The sequence below is a fragment of the Kogia breviceps genome, chromosome 5 (genome assembly GCF_026419965.1).
Source record: "Kogia breviceps isolate mKogBre1 chromosome 5, mKogBre1 haplotype 1, whole genome shotgun sequence".
NCBI classification, from domain to species: Eukaryota; Metazoa; Chordata; class Mammalia; order Artiodactyla; family Physeteridae; genus Kogia; species Kogia breviceps.
Genome location: NC_081314.1, coordinates 101670389 through 101692188, shown reverse-complemented (window position 1 = coordinate 101692188; position 21800 = coordinate 101670389). Strand labels below are relative to the sequence as shown.

The window sequence follows — 21800 nt, the reverse complement described above, 5'->3', positions numbered from 1 at the left end:
AAACGAAACAAAACAAAACCCTCTAACTCTACTCAACAATGGGAAATCCTCTCATATCTCTTTATTACTGTTGCTGGATGAATTATGTACTCCACAATGGGGAGTGAAGCAATGAAGAAGCTTAATTACTATGAACTAAAACATATTTGCCTATTGTGAAAGGAAAATATGAAATATTTGGAGATAAAGCAAATTGATGACGTGAGATTTTTAAAATATCATGCTAGAATATTTTCTAATATGACAGTTATCTAAGTCTCTCAGGAGACATACTTTTGTTTTATAGCACAGACAATTTATAGTCCTATAAAGTTTAATAGTGAATTGTAAAAACAAACTACTAAGATGTGATGGTTTTTTTGGCCTGATTGGAACGATAACTCAAAAGTTTATGATTTTACTAACCTGTAGGGCATTTAGCAATGTTGTATCTAACTTAACAATCCTTTCCCAATTAACTATATATACTTCTTTCAAATGCTCTAGAAACTAGCTCTCATTTTTCTGCTGTTCCCTCCTTAATGTGCTGAATAAAAGTTTGACAAGTGCTAAGAAATAACTTTGTCTGGGAATGGGGCCTTTACACTCCCTTTCTACAAGCAAACAAAGAGATTTCTTGGAATAAAGGATAAAGTGAAAATAATTAGTAGGAGATGATATGTCATTTGATATTTTCTTAAATAGTCATTTTGAAGAAACATCAGAATATAAAATTTTTAAGTCAACAGAATTACTCCTTCTAGACTAACTCAGATTTATCTAACAGCTAAAAACTAACATTTTTGTAAGTGCTTACAATGTGACAGGCATTTCACAGGCTTTAACCTCACTTAATATTCATAATAACCTTATGAAGGTTTTATTACCTTCAGATTATTATTAAGAAACTGAGCTTTAAAGAAGTTAAAAGACTTGCCTAAAATTTCACCATATATAAGGGATAGATGGAGTCAAGATTCAAACACGGATCTGCCTGACTCCAGCACCTGTATTCTGAACTACTTTGCTACACTCTCAGTAACTTTAATTTAATGATTATCAGAAAAAAGTCATTATGAGAATGGCTTTGCTCTACTCATCGTTCTGGCTTCCAGCCAGTCTATGAGACAAAGCCATCAGAGGCAGTAGCCAGCAAGCCACACCAAGATCCCTCCAGAGGAAAGGAGAATACCACCCTCCCAAAGATAAACTACTGAAAGCAGATGTCCAATGGAAATAATCTGCCACCTTCAGACATTCTATAGGAGCAAAATGATGCCCAAAGCAAAGCACTCAAATAAATTAAGCACTTCCTCCTCTGAGCTCACTTATATATTCCTTGATTATAGCCTTTGCTGTTTTGTAAAAAGATTCTGTTTATAGTGACTGCCTTGCAGTCTCTCCTTGAGTTTCTATCTTCAATGTTTGGCTTGGTACCTGGCATCAAGTGCCTATCAAAGTAACAGAAATCTATACCTGCCTGAATATAAAGAGAAAACTGCAGCCTAATTACGGTATTCATATATCTCCAAAAAAAGTGTCAGGATAATGAGAAGTGTCTCATAGAGTCTAGAAAAAGGGTTAGTCAACTAATTTATGCTACCATTAGTGAAAAGTTTCTGATCAGTGTATTGTGGCTTCCTTGTAGCACAGATCCCTAGATTGGCAACAGCTACAACAGGCTAGCATGACTTTGACACTGGCCATTAGGATCACACAGCTCCCTTTCTCTGATCTCAAGCTTGCAAAAGGAACTTTTGATTATAATTCCCTACAGATTGTCCTATGGGGAAAGAATGCATGAGCTAAGCCAATGCAATAATTAGCCAGTGGGCAGATATATTTCTTGCTTTAAATAGATCAATCGGCATTGTATTTTGTGGTTTGGTAAGCATAAATTGGTCTCAAGAGACCTCTCCTTCCTGGGAACACTGGCAGTTCTGGTCTTGTCCAGGGCCTACAGGGGAAGCCATGAAGGTGTTACCCCTCACCTGCCACAGAAGCAGCCAGGCACGATATGATGTTCCTGTCCCACTCTACGGTCAGTAAGGTTTTCCTCCCAGATCTGATAAGCTACCACTTCCAACAGGGTGGTTTAGGGAGCTTTAAAGTGGTAATTGAGCATTTTGACACCCGGATGCCCTACTAAGTGGCGAGACATCTGCTTGCCCTCTGTAAATTCCCTCAAACCCTTAATTTTTCATATCACAATATGTTGATTCATGAGTAATTCCTGATCTCCTTTTGTAAAGAAATAAATTCAGTAAAACATGCTAAAATAACCAAATGATGGCCCCAATGTGAAATAAAATAGTATGAGGGACACTTACTGGTCAGAACTTACCACACCACATGTGTCCCAAGCATTTAGGACACAATGCCTGGCTCATAGCAGTTCACTAAATACTTTTGAAAATAATGAAAAAACAAATGGTCAGTTTTATTCAGTAATGCAGGCAGATAAAACCACTGAATTTGTGCCACTTAAATGACAATATGTGATACTCCTGACTTAATCTGAAGGGTTTTTAAGTCTCTAAATATGAAAGACTAATTTTTCACCCTAAAGAGCATATTATCCTCATACATTTGTGTCTTCTGGGTAATGATTTTAGGGACACTGCTTCACAGCCAGAACCTAGCTCTGTGAGGATGTGCTTGCTCTTCCCAAGCTCTGTGGGATGGACCATGCCTACATCTCCAGAAAGGTGAGCTTCTCTTTGGGATCTATGCCCAACCTATTAACATGTTAACATGGCTCTAAGACTCTAAGGCTCTAAGGAAGCAGTGATAAGGGAAAAAAACGGAGAAGAAGAAAAGGCTGTGCCAGTTAGCACTTGAGCTACAAAGAAAATCAGACAAGGCTACAAAGAAAATCAGACAAGGAGAGTCAAGCCTTTACTGAAAGCCTACCATGTGCTTTGCATGACTTTTAAATAGCATAGGGAGAAGACCAAGAGAAACGTTCCTGGATCAAGAAATCTGTGCACATCAGGCAGTCTGGGTTAGATCACTAGCCTTACTCTTTACTGGCAAAATATAATTTGTCTCCCAATGTTTCCCTTGGACTTCTAAAAATAACACTTCTAATATCATCTACCTTGTCTAGTAAGGATAAATTCTTTAAAGAAGATAAAATGCCTCACAGAGATACTGCAATTTATTACCAAGTTTTTGTCCTGGAAAGAGAACTCAAAGTAATGCTTGAGGTATCAGAAAACCATCTATTCTCAGATCCGAGAACTTCAGCATGACCCAGAACAGACTTAGTTCTGGCATGTTAAATGGAATACAGAGACATCTCAGGATGAGGAACAGAATAAAAGAAAGTCAAGAGAAAAACAAAGTACATAGGACGCAGAATGCACACTGGTGACAAAACATTATCTGACTGAAGAAAAGCTATGCTGGCTCTCTGCACTCAGCAACTCCAAGTTAACCAACCATCACCATAGCATCATCTTTCATCTTCTAAACTGAAACAACTGCTATATAAAGGAAAGTTTCTCTGACTGCTATTTCCAGAGACATCAATCATGTGGAGGTGAAATTTACCCTTATTCCTCACCTCTAATGCCCTGATTGGCTGTTTGACGTGTGCAGGTTTTAAATAGAAAAAATAATGATATCACGTCTCGTGACAACTGATCAAACTAAAGATATTTCAGAGAAACTCAGACATCCCTTCTTCTCTCATACCTCTTATAGGAAGAAGGTGCATACTTACAAGGCCTGGAGTTGAATTTTGAAGTGTGTATACCAGGCAGATATTTTGTTGATCCACTTCAAATGGGTCCTACTAACTTAAAATAATGTGTACATCTTGAAAGAGGTACAAAGCAAATAGAAAATTTCATGTGTATATAAATGCTTATGGAGAGAGAGAGGGGTGTTACATATTATAGAAATAGACTATTTCTGTGCCACGCATTCATTCATACACAGCTCAAAATAAAAGTATACCAGAAAGTTATGAATAAACTCCACCAACTGGTTAATATCTGACAATACTGAACAATTTTGGAAACTGTACTTAGGTTAACAATTCTATCATAAAATCTAATGGTTTCATGTTGAATTGTCTGTGTCCCGATAGAGAACTTAGCACTCAGAAACTGAATACCATTCTTTAACCACAGGATTAACATCAGAATTCGGGTTGTTTTAACATTCCAATCTTCCCAAGAGGGCAGCAATTAAACAATCAGGTCTTTTGGTTGAATATTGACCATCACCACATATACCTATAATATAAACACACAGAGAAGTCTGCATATACTAAGAGTACAGAAACCCAAATCCTGATTACTTTGGGCAAAATGTCTGATACCTTCTAGTCACGTAAGTTATGGCAAATCAGTTTGCCTCTCTAAGGCAAAATTTCCTCACCTCCAAAAGGAGAATAAATATTCTCATTTTCACTATCTTACAGGGATAGAAGAAAATAAAATGAAAAAACAAAAGAACCCGTATTTTGACATATCTCTGAAAGCACTTTTAATTAGACTGTGTGTTCCTAGATGATGGAGACCAACAGTTATTCATTTTTGCAGGCACAAGGTTTGTCCAATTAGCAAACACTTAGTGGATATTTGCTAAAATAATATAAATGAAAATGAGGAAGTCTGAAAGCCCTTTTCAAATATAAGATATTATATTTATATCTTATATAAATGAAGGCATAATGACATGGATTGACCTGGAGTGTATTACATTTAGTGAAATAAGTCAGACAGAGAAAGATAAATACTCTGTTATCATTTATATGTGGAATCTAAAAAATAAAATAATCGAATGAATATAACAAAACAGAAACAGACTCACAGATATAGAGAACAAACTAGTAGTTACCAGTGGGACAAGGAAAGGGAGGAGGGGCAAGATAGGGGTAGAGGATTAAGAAATACAAACTATTATGTATAAAATAAATAAGCTACAAGGATATATTGTACAGCACAGGAATATAGCTAATATTTCATAATAACTTTAAATGGAATATAATCTATAAAAATACTGAGTCACTATGTTCCATACCTGAAACTAATATAATACTGTAAATCAACTATACTTCAATAAAAAAATAAAAATATTCTAAAAAGAAAAGATATTACAATGAAGAAATATTACCGTATCTCTAAACATCTCTGTACTTAGCTTATGAATTTGCTTCTTGTTTTCTATATTATGGTTATCAATCTTCCAAGAGAAAGTAAATTTTAAATAAATTTGAGTTCAAAGATAAAATGACAAACAACCTTCACAAGGGGGATTGACTATGTTTTTATATTTTGCTTCTAAGAAGTTCCAGAGAGCAGCTGTTTTCACAAATGAACTATTATAGAGATCAGCTTTCTCCCTTTCATTTACCACTTAAAATGACACTTGATTATATTATTCAATGACAATAGTATACTTGAAAGTGTTTTCATTAATGCCTGTTTTTATTCCAATTTTAAATTAAGTATAACTCTATATTTTAAAGTATTTGTCATAGGCTCTATTGTACAGCACAGGGAGTATAGCCAATATTTTATAATAACTATAAATGGAGTATAAAATTTAAAAATTGTGAATCACTATGTTGTACACCTGAAACTTATATAAAATTGTAAATCAACTATACCTCAATTTAAAAAAAAAATTTTTTTAATTTAAAACTAAAAATAAATAAATAAAAATAGATTAAAAAATAAAAGTACTTGTCAGTCAGCAGCCTATGACAGAAGTCTGTAAACTACAGCCTGTGAGCTAAATCCAGCCCACTGTCCATGAGTTAATGGATTTTATATTTTAAATGGTTGAAAAAAAATAACAATATTTTGTGACATGAAGATCACATGAAATTGACACTGCAGGGTCCATGAATAAGTTTTATTGGAACACAGCCATGCTCATTCATTTTCAATATATTGCTTACATCTACTTTCATCTGATAGTGACAGAGGTGAGTAGATGTGACAGAGGCTGTATAGTGTGAAAAAGTTTGAAATATTTACTATCTGACTCTTCACAAAAAAATGTTGGCTAACTCATCTGTAAGGAGATGAACAGTGATATTGGAAGTAATAAAGGAATTAAGCCACGCTCCCTTGGACCTCGGGCTACCATATTTTCTGAACTACCTCCTCATTAGGTGGACAGTATAGAAAGTGCCAAAAGTTACTCTACCTGCCATTTTCCTTAGGGGATCTGAAAACAAAAATGGAAAGTGTTAAGCAGAGTTTAAGAGCGTTATAATTGTCATATAATTCATGAAAGTACAAGTTCTTAATGTATTTCCTCTGAAATGTTTCTTTAAATGAAAATGCTTGTATATACTAGATAACAACAAATTCCTGTACATTGAAGGAAGATAGCAACGGTGGAGAAAGTATTCTATTTTAAAATTGATAGTCTTTACTGTCTTCAAACTTGTTAAAAATACTTTTAACAATTAATATATGGTTATCTCTTTATAAACTTTTTTTCAGTAGATCAGCAGAGAACTCCAGCTGTTGGCACTAACAAAATTGGGAATATTTTTGGGAGGATTCAATGTGTTATGTGGTATTAAAATGAATAAAAGAAAATCAGATTATATAGTAAGGTTCTAAGGGGTTGGGAAAGGTCAGGACTGACCAACTTAAAGGATATTGCATAGCCTTTAATATTTATTTATTTAATATTTATTTATTTAATGTAGTAGAACTTCCCATGTGCTATGCATTTTACAAAAATTAATTCATTTAATCCTCATGAAAACTTATTAAGGACCATGAACATCCCCATATTACAGGTAAAGAAACCGAGAAACAAAACAACTAAATAATTTACCCAAAGCATTTCAAAAGTATTTTTTAATAAAGCAGGATTAATATAAATTGTATAAATTATCTTTTTTATGTAAAGGAGAAGTTAAGGCTCGTTAATTTATCCAAAACCATCCAGCCAGCAGTGCCAGAAGCAGGATTCAAACCTAGGCAAGTTGATCCCAAAGGCCAAGTTGCCTTTCAAGTGCTGCCAAATGAGAGAGGACTTCAAAAGCCTCACCTTCTCAGCCTCTCATGTGAGCTTTAGTCACAGCTGGAGGCAAGTATCCTGTGCAAAGGGCGAAGGTTGAACTGGGAGACAGGTCATGGTGTGAGAGTAGGTGGAGGGTCCATTTACCATGCTTGCCCCCGCCCCTGCACCAATAATTAGCGGAGTGTCCTTAGATAAAATACTTAAATTCCCTGTGCTCTGGTTTCCTTATCAGAAAGAAAGGAGGGGGCTTCCCTGGTGGCGCAGTGGTGGAGAGTCCGCCTGCCGATGCAGGGGACATGGGTTCGTGCCCTGGTCTGGGAAGATCCCACATGCCGTGGATCGGCTGGGCCCGTGAGCCATGGCCGCTGAGCCTGTGCGTCCGGAGCCTGTGCTCTGCAACAGTGAGAGGCCCGTGTACCGCAAAAAAAAAAAAAAAAAGAAAGGAGGATAACAGTAACTGTTTCATAGCATGACTGTTGGGATTAAATGAATTAATATAAATAGTGGCACACTGTGCTCCTAAGTGCTTGCTATTATTTCTGGAAACCCCAGAAGCTGTGACAAGACTATGCCACAGATGCATACACTGTTAATTACGCACATGCTCCCCTGCATCCAATAGGTGGGCCACAGCTACCACCCACATGCTCCAAACCTTCAGAGGACTCAGTCTAGCACAGAGGTTAAGAGCGAGAGCTATAAAGTCGGCCACTTTGTTTCAAAATCCCTCTTATGCTCTAACTTAAAAACCCTCTGACCTTGGGCTAATACTTCATCCTTTTAAACCTGTTTGCTCCTCTGCAAAATAAGTATTAATAATGATATTATTGCTGCAAGAGTTGACGATTATGTGAGCTCAGGAATGTGAAGCGGCCAAAAGTATTCACTCAATAGATGTTCACAAGTATTATGTTGCAGGTCTTAAGTAGGGAAGAAATGTCTTCAGAAGAGGTGTCTGATGTACCCAGAACTGTTATGTTGATGAACGCATCCCTACCAGAGCGGCCAAACACTGAGACATCAAAGTCACCTTAGTGTAGCACTGACGAGCTTTAGGGGCACGCTGAGGTCACATCTAATCTGACTTCAGGCTCCCTTCAGTGCCAAATAAAAGCAGTGTGACTTGTCAGCAGCAAGCTGGGGACATGAATTCCTAAGTTCTTACCCTGGTCCAACTACAATTTAATGTATCTCCTTGAATGTATTATTTTGCCTTTTTCTGACTCAGTTTCTTCATCTGAAAAACCAGCATTAGGAATATGAATTTATAGGATTGACATATACACACTACTATATATAAAACAGATGACTAATAAGGACCTACTGTATAGCACAGGGAACTCTACTCAATACTCTGTAATGGTCTATATAGGAAAAGAATCTAAAAAAGAGTGGATATATGTATATGTATATGTATAACTGATTCACTTTGTGGTACACCTGAAACTAACACATTATAAATCAACTATACCCCAATAAAAATTTTAAAAATAAATAAATTTTTAAAAAAGGAATATGAATTTAACAAAATAGTATTGAATTACAGCATTCACATCATTTTGAATCACTGTTAGAGTATACGTAATAAACACAAAAGGATATTCCATTTGAAATAAAGAGTTCTACAAAACATGTGCATTTTTAAAGTCTATTTACCTAAAGTCAAGTACATGAATGTCCTTGTAGCCCAGTAACCCAGTAAATGCATTTTCCACCTGTTAAAAATAAAAATAAACTTTATAGCTATGTAGAAATGTAAAAAAAGTACATAGAAAAAATGCTTTTAAGAGTCAAATATAAAGTGCACTGTTTACAACCATTAGAAGCTTGTACACACACATGGATATATGTGGATCAGAAAGTTAAGAAAATTATAATTGTTACAATGTTAGAAAATAGTTTTTATATCACGGCCACATTTTCCTTTTTCATTTTGATTTTTAAGGTTTTGATGTGCTTTAATATTAATTTTTTCCAAATTATAAAAAACACACTTTTATTGGCAAAGCACTGTTTTTTCCCTTATGTGATGAAATGTGAAAAAAGGACTGGTTTCAAAGAAACTGTAATAACATTTTTTAATGTAATTATATGGATTAGAAATCTGGCCATACATGGACATATAGACACTACCAAATGTAAAATAGATAGCTAGTGGGAAGCAGCCGCATAGCACAGGGAGATCAGCTCGGTGGTTTGTGACCACCTGGAGGGGTGGGATAGGGAAGGTGGGAAGGAGGGAGACGCAAGAGGGAAGAGATATGGGGACATATGTATACGTATAACTGATTCACTTCGTTATACAGAAGAAACTGACACACCATTGTAAAGCAATTATACTCCAATAAAGCTGTTAAAAAAGAAAGAAAGAAATCTGGCCACAGCACACATGCTAACACACAAGTCAGGTGCTCATTTCCTCTAAGTGTAAAATGTCTAGTGGTATCTGTTTTCTACTCCTACAACACAAGGGACTGTGAACACAGCTAACATAAGAAAGAAATCTGCAGACCTGGGCTTAGGCCTTGTTGACTGCTTGTCATGAAGGAGGTTATAAAGCAGTGACTGGTCAAAAGATCAATTTATGAGCATCACAACTGCAGGAACCAGTTTTATCACTGAGTTCTTAAAATCAAGCCACATAAATCAATATAAGCTTAGTGACTAGAGCAGGGGGAAATGCTAGATTGGACCAAATACCTAAAAAAAATCAGCTATGCATAAATACATATTTAACAAAATCGAACATTTTATCCACAACATTTCAGAAGGTGACAATCTCACCAGATGAGTTACTAGGGGGCCAACACTAGAACAAGAGAAGTTGTTAGTGGACTTCGGGGACATCTCTGGGCATCTGCTTTTAAAACCAAGTCCACATATAATCAGGAGAATGAGATTTTTTAAAAATCTTGGTTCACCGAAGATATTTATGCCTTGCAGATAAAGAATCCAAACATGTGAAACATTTTAGCTATAATAATTGCCTTGTTTCATTCTCTGAAAGAAAATTGAGAAATACTATTAATTCTTGGAGGATGGGGCTGGGGATAGAATCTGCAGGACTAGGAATCCAAAGACTGAAGGTTAGTCCCAGCTGTTTTTACTGGCAGAGTGGCCAGGTACAAGTCTTCTTTTATATGATTAATGCTGCCCTGCCCACCAACCACATTAGTTTTTGTAAGATTAAAATGAATGTAGCTGAAAGTACTCGATTAATTGCAAAATCCTGTACAAGTGAATGTTATTATTAATACTAAACCCAACTCATCTGGGGCTTTGCCATCTCTTGATTCAAACACATATATGTATTCTAATTCATCATACCCAGTTAGCTATGTACAGGTACCCAGTTGTAATAAAGTCATTCCACTTTATTAACATCAAGATTAGTAACAGGTACAATTTACTGAGTGACTGCTATGTACCTGGTGCTTTGATATAATATTACTTCTAATCCTCTCAACAATACCAAGAGATACATATCTTTCCCATTATATGGTTGAGAAAACTGAGACTCTGTGATGTCAACTAATTTGCCCAGGTCATGCATTTGGTAAGGGACTGAATCCAAATTTGTTCAATCCCCAATCTTTCTACTGAATTACATGCCTCATCCTCTTTCCCCTGATAAATATGGTTTTAAAATTGGGACCAGCATTGGGAAAACTGTGAAGCTCACCACAACTTCTCACCTGAATTAAAATGAAGAGGACTCTGTATTGATATAAGGGAAGGAACACTTTCAAAGGAAGGAGACCTGATTTTCCCTTCTACTCCTAGAAGCTGAAATGGCCATGAATAAGTTACTTGCCCTCCTGGGTTTCATCTATAAAATGGAGATGATTACCCACACGGCTGTTGTTAGCAAACCGACATACAGCAGGCTGCAGAACACAAAGCACTATGAGAGGACACTGTGTTGATTCCGTGTGTGTTGCCAGGTATCCACACTCCCAAGCCTATCACAATGACCTTTCCCTCTCTGATGTCATTCTTGGTGATGTCTCAAGTTTATCTTACTCTTCTCCTCATAAAAAAAAAAAAAAAAAAAATTAATAGTTCCCGAACCTCAATCCTCCCAAGCAGGCTTTCTTTTTCCCTGTGTCTTGCAATATTACCTAAGAAATAATACTGAAGGAAAAATTCCTGTGACTGTGTCCTGAAGGGAGAGAGCTTGAGGGCCTCCTTCAGTTTGCAGTAAACATGGAGACAGGACCTTTCAGAGACATGACCCTGACTCTGCAGTTCCACACAAAGAAGTGGCTATTCATAGACATTTTATTCCAGGTAAAAGGACAGGGATATAGAAAAAGGTCAGAGAAGGAACGGATCCTTCATCACCCTCAAATCACCTCAAGCCAATAGCTACCCATACCTCATAAAGTCCCCGCTGGAAATGTTTTTTCAGAGTGTTTATTAGACTTTCTCTAAATATGCAGTCATTCAGCACATTTTACCCAAACACTGAGGCTTATTAAAGGTTCCTTAATCCAAGGGCAGAGAGAACCAAACAGCTGATCCAAGACACTATCTGATACCAGGTGGCCACTGGCCTGGCTGACATTTCTTCCACACACCATACAGCCTCACAACTTGGCCACACAGCTAGGAAATTAATCGTCTGGCCTACATTCTCTGTGTCTGATGGCTGCAATAATGCTGCTTGGCTGAAAGATGCACATTTTTGTTTCTCGTCTAAACAGTGTAAAGAGAAGGAAATTAGTCCAAGGTAATGGAATTGAAAAACTTAGCCAAAGAGAACTCCATCAAGAGCGATGGAAAAGAAATAAACAGGAAGGAATGATGTGCCCTCTCACTGGACAGAGAGAGGAGATGGGCACTTAGTGCCTTACAGTCTATACAAGAGCAAAGGCACACAAGAAGGGGGCCAAGAATGGGTCATTTTTGACTGAAAGAATCTTGAGTTCAAGTCCCTATATAGAATTCTTCCAGAAAGTAAAGTTGTGGGATGGTCTAATGCACAATTCTTTAAAGAAACCCCTTTTTAAAAATACTTCCAACCAAGGAACAGAGATAACAGGAAAATTTACTTTTCACTGGATGTCCTTTTGTCCTTTGAACTTGGTGACTCACATTACCTACTATTAACTGTTCAAAATTTTTCAACTTAAAAAAAATATATAAAATTTTAAAAATTAAATTTAATGTTCCCTCAAGAATAACAACACACTAAATACAGTTACAGATACAGTTATAGATACAGATATAGTTACAGATACTCATTTCTCCAAATATTGTCAAGTTAAACCCATGCCATAGAACACATTCTTCCTTGGCTGTGCAGCCAAAGTTGGAAATAGCATTTATTTGTTAGCAGATGGCAAATGCATACAAAATTTTGTTTCAATGAAATAGTTCATCTTTCAGTGAACTTTTCACAGAGATTTCTAAAGAAATGGCTAAATCACCACTCCCTGAATCAAAAGATGGAAAGCTTAAATCTGAAATTTACCTTTAACCAGTGTTGTTAATATGGGAAATTTACAACCTCAGGAAACTATCTTGTATATAAAAAGAAAAAAAAGAGTAAAAACATACAAAAAAATCACCCACCTCTGAAATAAACTCTTCTACAAGGCGCTGGTGGTGAAAGCTGGAGGGATCCTGTAGTTTTTCATTGTATTGTTCCCCCAAAAGGTGGATACTGAATTCTGCAACCTGTTCCACTGCTGGTTTTGTGGATTCTTCTATCACATTCTCAATTTCATTGCTAATCTGGATTTTAAGAGAAAGAACAATAAATGTCAATGTTCACTCATTCAGTCAACAAATATTTATTGATCACCCATGATATGCCAGATACTGTGCCAAAGGCAACTTCTGATGACAACTGTTTATATAATATTTGACTTTGAAACTAACTGGTGGACTTTAAGACATAGGCTAATATTAAAATTACTGTGTATTTGTACATTCCTTTGAATACACAATGACTGGTTCAGGGAAGGATAGAAAATTTTGTTAGTATATAAATAAAAGGAAAAAAATTTTAAAGAAGAAAAAGAGTTGAAATTATCATCTAAAAATAGTCTAGAAGGGTGGTTCTCAAACTTTTTGGTGTTAGGACCACTTTAAACTCTTAAAATCCATTGTGGAACCCAAAGAAGTTTGGGTTTTGTGGGTTATATCTATAGATACATACCAAACAAAAAATTAAAAGAGAAATTTTAAATATATATTAATTCATTTCAAAATAAGAAACTTATTACGTGTAAAAATGAATAACATATGTTTTGCAAAATAAAAAAATTAGTGAGAAGAGTAATGTTTATATTTTTACAAATTCTTTAAAGTCTGGCTTAATAGAAGATGGCTAGATTCTCATATCTGCTTCTGCATTCAATATGTTGTTTTAGTTGAAGTACCTGAAGAAAATCCAGCCACACAGACATGTATTGGGTAAGGAAGGAATACATTAATAGCCTTTTCAGATAATCATGGATAATCTTTTCTGATACTGTGCCAATCTCAATAAGTGGATGTTTTTTAAAGGTTAGCTTCTACGTGGAATCTGAAACCACACCAACAAACTTTTTGTACTCTGTAACATCTAAATCCAGGTCTTCCACAAGCCAAAGCTGGAACAATTTGAGCAACAAAATAAATAGTAGATTATAATACAATGAATAAAAGAAATATCCATGAGTCTGTACCGATATAAATAAATAATTTAATAAATAAACCAGAGAGAAGTGGCAATAGTTCCTTACCGAAGAATCCCAATTAACAAATGTAGAAGGAATGAGGAAAATAGACTATCACTACTAGAACTCAACAGTAATAACTGTTGCATGCAAGATACACTTGTGCTCATCTAATCCAAGTCCCTCCATTTTAATATACAAGAAAAACAGGGATTGAGATGGAAGAATGGCTAGCCTAAGGGTTAACAGCAAGCCAATGGCAGAGTCAGGAAAAGAATGCTGGGCTTTTTCCGCTGTATCATCTTTCTTCCCTGATGGATCATATAAACACAGACCTTCAAAATTTCACAACTGGAAAGAAACTCGAAAATTTCACCATCCTTTCTGATGCCTGAATTCTCTCTACAGTATCCACCCAAAATATCCTTTCATCCTCAGTTTAAATGGCTCTGATGAGAAAGTCTTGGAAAGACTTTCAAAGGCAGGCCATTACTTTTCCAAAAAAGCTCTCTCGTGGTTGTAAAGTTCTTAATAAAACCCAAATATAGGGGGGCTTCCCTGGTGGCGCAGTGGTTGAGAGTCTGCCTGCCAATGCAGGGGACGTGGGTTCGTGCCCCGGTCTGGGAAGATCCCACATGCCACAGAGCAGCTAGGCCTGTGAGCCATGGCTGCTGAGCCGGCGCGTCCGGAGCCTGTGCTCCGCAACGGGAGAGGCCACAACAGTGACAGGCCAGCGTACTGAAAAAAAAAAAAAAAAAAAAACCACCAAATATATTTCCCTGTAAATTCCCACTGATCTCAGTTCTGCAACCTGGAATGTATATAAAAAGTGTAGTCCCCAGACAGCCCTTCAAATAAGTATAGGCAGCTGTCATCTTCCCTGATTTTTCACTAGTTCCTTTCCTCTAGAGACTTTTCAAGCTCTTAATGTCTTCCTTAGAGTGTGGAACACATAAGTGAGGTCTGATCAATTAAAATATGGTACAATTAAAATATGGTACAACTATCACCTTCCTTATAGTAGATTCTAATTTGTATTAATGCAGACTGAAAGTACACTTGCTTTTACTAGTTTTTTTCCCCTCAGTACTCAGCTTTTTTCCCCATCATACTGCTGAGTCATGTTGAAACTAACAAAAACCTTTAGTCGTAAGGAATTTTGTACAAGACTTTGTCTTCTTCCATATTAAATTTTATCTCACTAAATTTGAACAGAAACTTCCATTATTACTATAAAAGAAATATCCTTAGTAACCTTACTGCTACAGAATGCCTAAAATGCTAAAAAAATATTTTTAATGTTTTTAATGCATAGCTGGTTTTTAAGAAAATAAAGCAAGCCCCAAGGGATCAAAAAAGATAGGTTAGAAAAGTCCAGAGAGGTGATTCAGTAATCTATGTGTACATAGTATATCTAGTGATCCCTTTTGACCTAGGCTTTATTTTTAAATACCACAAAGGGATACAATATAAATAGCAGGTCCATACGCGTTGAAAAGTCAGATCAAAGACTCCTACATAAAGCAAGGATTTTAAAAACTCAATAGACAGTTTGAACAACAAATTAGACTAAGTTGAAAGAAGAATAAGTGAACTGGAAGACATTTCTGAATGCAACACAGAGAGACAAAGAAAGTTATGAAACAGTGGTTAAACGACAGAAGGTATAAAATGAGGAGGTCAGACATATATCTAATCATATGAGGTAACAGCTGAAAATTTCTTCTATACACATTTTTGTGAAACTGCAGTATCCTCAATACTGTATTATATACTATTATATCATAGTTATGGTTAGAGTAGTATATGATACAGTATTTGGAATACTATATAATACTAAATGATATAATATTGGGGATACTATATACACAAGCATACCTCATTTTATTGAGCTTCCCTTCATTGTACTTTGCAGATACTGCATTTTTTAGAAATTGAAAGTTTGTGGCAATCCTGAGTCAAGCAAGACCATCAGTGCCTTTTTTCCAAAAGAATTTGCTCACTTCACGTCCCTGTGTCACATTTTGATAATTCTCACAACATCTCAAATGTTTTTATTATTATTATATTTGTTATAGCAATCTGTGATCAGTGATCTTTGATGTTACTACTAGACTTCCTCAAGGCTCAGACGATGGTTAGCAGTTTTGAGCAATAAAGTATTTTTTAATTAAGGTATATACATTGTTTTTTTTAGACATAACGCTATTGTACACTCAACAGACTATAGTAGAGTTTAAACATAACTTTTATATGCACTAGGAAACCAAAAAGTTCATGTGACTTGCTTTATTGCAATATTCACTTTATTATGGTCATCTGGAACTGAACGCACAGTATCTCTGAGATATGCCTGTAGTACTATACTATACTACAGTATACTTACAGTAGTATACTATATAGTATATGGGATTCTGCAGTTTCACAACAATGGGGATAAGAGTGTGATTATGTTTATTTTGCTTTGGATTTGTTGTACTTCCTTAACATGAAGCTTTATAACTATTATAAATTTTGAGAAATTCTCAGTCATTATCTCTCATCATTAGATATAGATAGACAGAGAGAGAGCAATATCTTAAAAGTAGGACAAAAAAAATAGTAAGATTACCCACAAGGGAATAAGAACTAAATTGTTAGTTGAGCTCTTAGTAGCAACAATAAAAGTTAGAAGATAGTGAAATAAAACCTTGAAAATAAAAAACTCAATCTAGAATTTAATACAGATTTTAAGTATCTTTCTAGAATAAGAGGATAATAAAGAAATTTTCAGGTGACCAAAATCTGAGTTTGAACCAGTGAGATATTCTCACTAAAGTAATACCAGAAGCATATATTTCAGAAGGAAAATTAGTTCAGAAGAGAGGTCTAAAATGCAAAAAAGAGTTGTAAGAAAATAAAGTGGTAAACATCTGGGTAAATGTAAAACAAACTTTAACTGTATAAAATTAATTTGTGGGATTAAAAAGAGAGAGAACTAAAAGGGAAAGAACAAAAATACTGAAAAATAGCATATAAAATAGTAGGGTGATTATCTGAATCATTCTAAGTTCTAATGTTCCTGTATTACTCAGGATAAGGATAAAGATTCTGAAAAACTTAAATTTTGCTAGATTAAATACACATAATAACACACAGGGTAAATACTAACAAAATAGAAATAAAGTATATAATTTCTAAAATGGTATCTGGAAAATGTATTGGGAAAAAACTGAACTGTAAAACTGTACATTAGGCTTCACTTTGAACTAGAGGTACAGGCGATCTAATTCCTGTCATGTATCCCTGTACTATTTTGTTTTCCTACTGATTCTACAAATCACCTTCAAATCACCCTCTCTGGTTTAGAATGCTCCAATTGATTATACACAACGTCTTCATTTCTATTATAGTGAATTCTATCTCATTCTGTAAATGTTTCCAGACCTAAATCATAACTATTCTACCTCAAGTTCAGAACTACAGTATCACTTTTTATTCAAATATTTATCAAATGCCAATATTTTCTAGTACCATCTAACTTGGACACAGTTGTACTAAGGGTAAATATATTGATTCAAGGATCCCAAACTACCACCAGCCTAGTTCAGTGACAGGGAAAGTGGTGGGGCAGAGTGGGGTGACTTAACCTGACTTCTCAGAAGTTAAAATGTCCAAGCTGGTAAGAGAAGGTGTAACGTAACAATATTGTACCTTTCTAGTGAGTAAGTTCAATCAGAGTTTGCTTATATTAAGTAATCTAGGATTTATGCATATTTAACAAAATTCCTAAGAAAATGTTTCTATCTTCCTGGAAGTGTATACTTTTTAAAAAATTTTGAATGTGATAGAAAGTCAACTTAATGTTGTTTAGTGGACAGATTACTACTAATAATGATGCATTTAAAAAGCATGGTATTTCTTTAAGCTACATAAAATCTATATACTTTCCCTCTGAAGAAGACTAAGTCCTGATTTATTAAGAGACAGAAGAACATAAGCAAAAACCCTCACAGTAAATTATGTACACAGCCCACAAAAGACAGTGGGTTTACCATGATGACAGCTCCCCAGGCCCCTAGTCATTTCATTTACAATTTGAAGCCATTCCTCGCCAAAAGCAGATTTACTTGGCTCTCTAAGAAATCACAGATTTTTTGTACTGGTTTTAGAATCTACATTTCCATAAAGGGAACCACCTGAAGTTTTGTGTAGTCTGGCAATGGACTATAAATCTCTCTTAATCCCTATTCTCCATGTTAGAAACTAAATAACAAAACAGAATATCACTCACACTCTCTTCTGGCCTCTCCAAGCTGCTCTCTGAGATACCTTCATAGAAGGTCACCCCTGGATATGGAACACTGAGACTGGCACCTAAGTAGAAAAACAAAGACATGTGCATGAATTCAGTCCATGACTAAATCAGAATTCTTATCAGGAAACAAGAAACTGATTTCCAAGGCATTTCTAAAAGTCATTTACTTTTTCATCCCAGAAATTCTGTGCATTCTAACCTCAAGACACATTTATCCAGGGTCTCTCAGCACAAGAAATAAATATGACTCATTCAACAAGCAATTATTGATACATACTATATGTCAGGCTCTATGTAAGTCTCCAGGGATACAAAGTCCCTATCCTTAAGGAGCTATCTAATAAAACTAACACTCTCAGACAGGGGAAGTGGGTGAAGGTTGGAAGTGGCCATAAGTTATAATCTTTTTTTAATTGGGGTATAGTTGCTTTACAATGTTGTGTTAGTTTCTGATGTACAGAGAAGTGAATCAGCTACATGTATACATATATCCCCTCTTTTTTGGATTTCCTTCCCATTTAGGTCACCACAGGGCATTGAGTTCCCTGTGCTATACAGCAGGTTCTCATTAGTTATCTATTTTATACATGGTAGTGTATATATGTCAATCCCAATCTCCCAATTCAACTCACCCCCCTCCCATAAATTATAATTACTGAAGCTGGGCCTCATTGTTGTATATGTTTGAAATTTCCAACAAAGAACAGCTTTTTTAAAAAAAAATTAAAAATAAAGAAAGCAACTACTAATTTATAGGAAATATAGAGGTCAAAGTAAATGCTAAAGTATACCACAATGGAATCTGAAAAAATTCTTACTCTGGAAAACTCTACAAGACAAATGACAAATGGTGGAGCTAGAAAGGTCCTACCTTTTGACATAAGCAGTGATCACAGGGTGTTTGCCATAAAACAATTGTTTAGGTTGTACATTTGTTTTAAGTAGTTTTCTGCTTTTGTATTATACTTAATAATTAAAGATTCTTAAGTACCCACATCATAATGTCATAAAATAAGTGAAAAAAGAATTAATTTTTCTTGAGACTCTTGAACAACACATAGAGAGAAACACATGGTATTTTTTAAATGTGAGGTGAAAAATTTGCTTCCTTTCAATTAAATAATAAATTTTAGAAGAAAAGTGAATAAAGGCACAAAAGCATACCTCCCAATGTTGAGGTATCACCAACAGGAACTGGAGATGACAATTCAGGGCTAGGAAAAAAATTGTTTGGAGTTATTAAATGATAGAAATGTGAGGGGTTATTTTGGGGTTTTCTTTCCAAAAAGGATTCACCAGATCTCCAAACAATGATTCCCAAACCAAAGTACTGAGTAGCAAATTAAAAAAAAAAGAAAAGTCTTTACAATTGATTTATTTTACATTTTTTGATGCTACTCAACTAGAATCACCTTATATAAAGTACTCCCTTACTTACTATTTCATAACACTGTTTCGTTTCTTCCCAGTTCTTATCACTATGGGAAATTATTCTGCTCATTTATTTATCTACTTTTTGATCTCTGTCCACGCCCTAATCCTCTAGAATGGCATTGTCTAATATGGTAGCCAGTGGACATATGTGGCAACTTAAATTAATTTAAAATTAAAGTTTAAAATTCAGAATTTATCCACACTAGCCACATTTCAAGTGTTCAACAGTCACATGTGGCTAATGGCTACTTTATTGGACAGCCCAGAACATGTCCATCATCACAGAAATTTCTATTGAATAAGACTGCCTCAAGAATCTAAACTCCATGAGATTAGGGACCTTAACTGCCATATTCATGCTGTATCTCCACCCTAAAAAAGAACCTACCATTTAGTAGGCACTGAATAGATATTTTGGGAATAAATAAATAAATACTACTGGCCAACCAGTGTAGTGTAGAAGGCACTTGACATACAGTTGTGAACAAAACACCCATGGTCTATGAAGGTTACCATCTAATAGAAAACAGATAACAAATACATGATTACAAACTCAACAAGTAGTACAGACACGAAAGCGCTGGCTGCTAAGGCGAACATATAAGCCCAAATCTCATCTCATTTGAGAGATCACAGAGTCATAAAACTTTTTAATATAAAACAAGTCAAGCTTAGAGAAATGATTTGCTATAGGCCACATTGCTCTCAGGTTTCAGGTCCCTGACTATCTTTTTACCATGTTGCCCTGCAACTGCAAGCAAAGATCAGAAGAGATCAGAGGATAATCTGAGAAAGCCCTTGCTCCAAAGAAAAGAAGGTGGGTTTTTGCAAGTCCAAATTTCCATATACCCCCAAAATATACAATTTAAATTATAGTAATTGAAAACTCTCTTCAACTTTCCACAAGTCAGCTTTCAAAGGTGACTTAATCACAGTCAAAATGTCTCCCTCTCAGACTTGCTAATGTCTCAGTGAGTCCCATCTTCACCTCAGAACCACCCCTTTAAATTGTCCCGCTGCTCTAAACTAGATCATGGTGGGGTGGGTTGCTCACAGCCACCAGATAAACATGGCACACATCTTGAAGCATCAATTTTTTACTCGAAAGTAAAAGCACAGGCAGGGAGCTAAGTAAAAACTGATATGGAATTTAAAACATCTTAATATTAAAACAAGTGTGGCTATAGAGTAGAATATAAAGTTTAAATGAATATAAAAATAAAATATGATAGTTTCAAGGACATTTCATGACTGGAATTGGAGTGGGGGAGTCAACTAGGGCCATGTTCCCTAAAGCCCCAGGCTTTGGTAGAAAATTTGAGAAATATAGGTTAAAAGAAATCTCACCATAAGGATTCTTCTGGTTTTAGAAATACTATCTAGAAAGAATAACACATTAAACCAGTACACCAAACCTACCACTACTGATTATTTTTCATCGACTTGCAGGAAACTGCTTACTAAGTGAGCTGTCATCCAAAAGAACCCAAAGGAATAGGACATCTGGATAAGTCATTTTGATGAATGATGAGTAGAGGAAAACCTGGATGATGAGAAAGCACCAAGAGGCTTCTTGGTTGCAGGAGATAGAGCTTAAAAAACTAGGATTCAGATGCATTTGGAAGAGACATTAACATCATCAGGCTTGAATAGGATTTATCAACTGTCCACAAGGCAGAATCCCTCCCAATACCTTCACTTATAGATGAAAAATCAAGATGCAAATGGGTAAAGCAATTTTCTCAAGGTCACACAAAGACTTTATGACCCAAGGCCATACCTAAAATTCCTAACCATATCCAGTTCACTTTTCAATAATAATAGCAAGAATGACTACAACTAAATTTATCGTGTCAAGCATTGTGTTAAGTGCTTTATCTTGGTTAACTCAATTAATTCTGGCACCAATCTTAAAAGGAAGACACTATTATCCCCATTTATGCATATGAGGAAACTAATGATAGAAGAGATTAAGAATTTGTTCAGGGTCATACTGCTAGCCAATGAAGGAGCTGTGATGTAAAATAGGCCCATTTGATTCCAGAAACCTCACTCTTACCCATATTAATTCCACATCACATGGACTTTATGTGACCCATATTCCCTAGAAGAGCAACCAAGATGGTTTTACTTGGTCTTAATGATAGTGGTGTACATAAACTAAAAGACCTAAAAGTCAAAATGTGTAAGGACCAAGAAAGAGGAAGGGAAACCCAGTCACAGCTGGAGAGCAATCAAGTATGAAGAGCAAAGAGGTCAAAGTAAAACAAAGCACAATACTACAGTAACTAGAATAGGAAGTTGGGATGGCATGGCAGAGAAACCAGACCTCACCTGGGGTTGGTCAAATTGTCCCCCAAATTAAAATCAAATTTAAGCTAATTCTCTAAGTAAACACTCAGAATGGAGAAGTCTGCTCA

The 21800-nt window shown here is 35.6% G+C and overlaps 1 protein-coding gene across 1 annotated transcript in view; it reads right to left on the bottom strand.

The window, feature by feature from the left end:
* IMPG2 (interphotoreceptor matrix proteoglycan 2) overlaps positions 1 to 21800 on the bottom strand; it is a 69184-nt gene that overhangs the window by 25978 nt on the left and 21406 nt on the right. Inside the window, exons 4-8 of the mRNA XM_059064704.2 lie at positions 19111 to 19160; positions 17923 to 18005; positions 12559 to 12720; positions 8638 to 8696; positions 6148 to 6168 (exon numbers count right to left, since the gene is read on the bottom strand). Coding sequence (XP_058920687.2) covers positions 6148 to 6168; positions 8638 to 8696; positions 12559 to 12720; positions 17923 to 18005; positions 19111 to 19160 — 375 coding nt within the window. The remainder of the gene's footprint in view (positions 1 to 6147; positions 6169 to 8637; positions 8697 to 12558; positions 12721 to 17922; positions 18006 to 19110; positions 19161 to 21800) is intronic.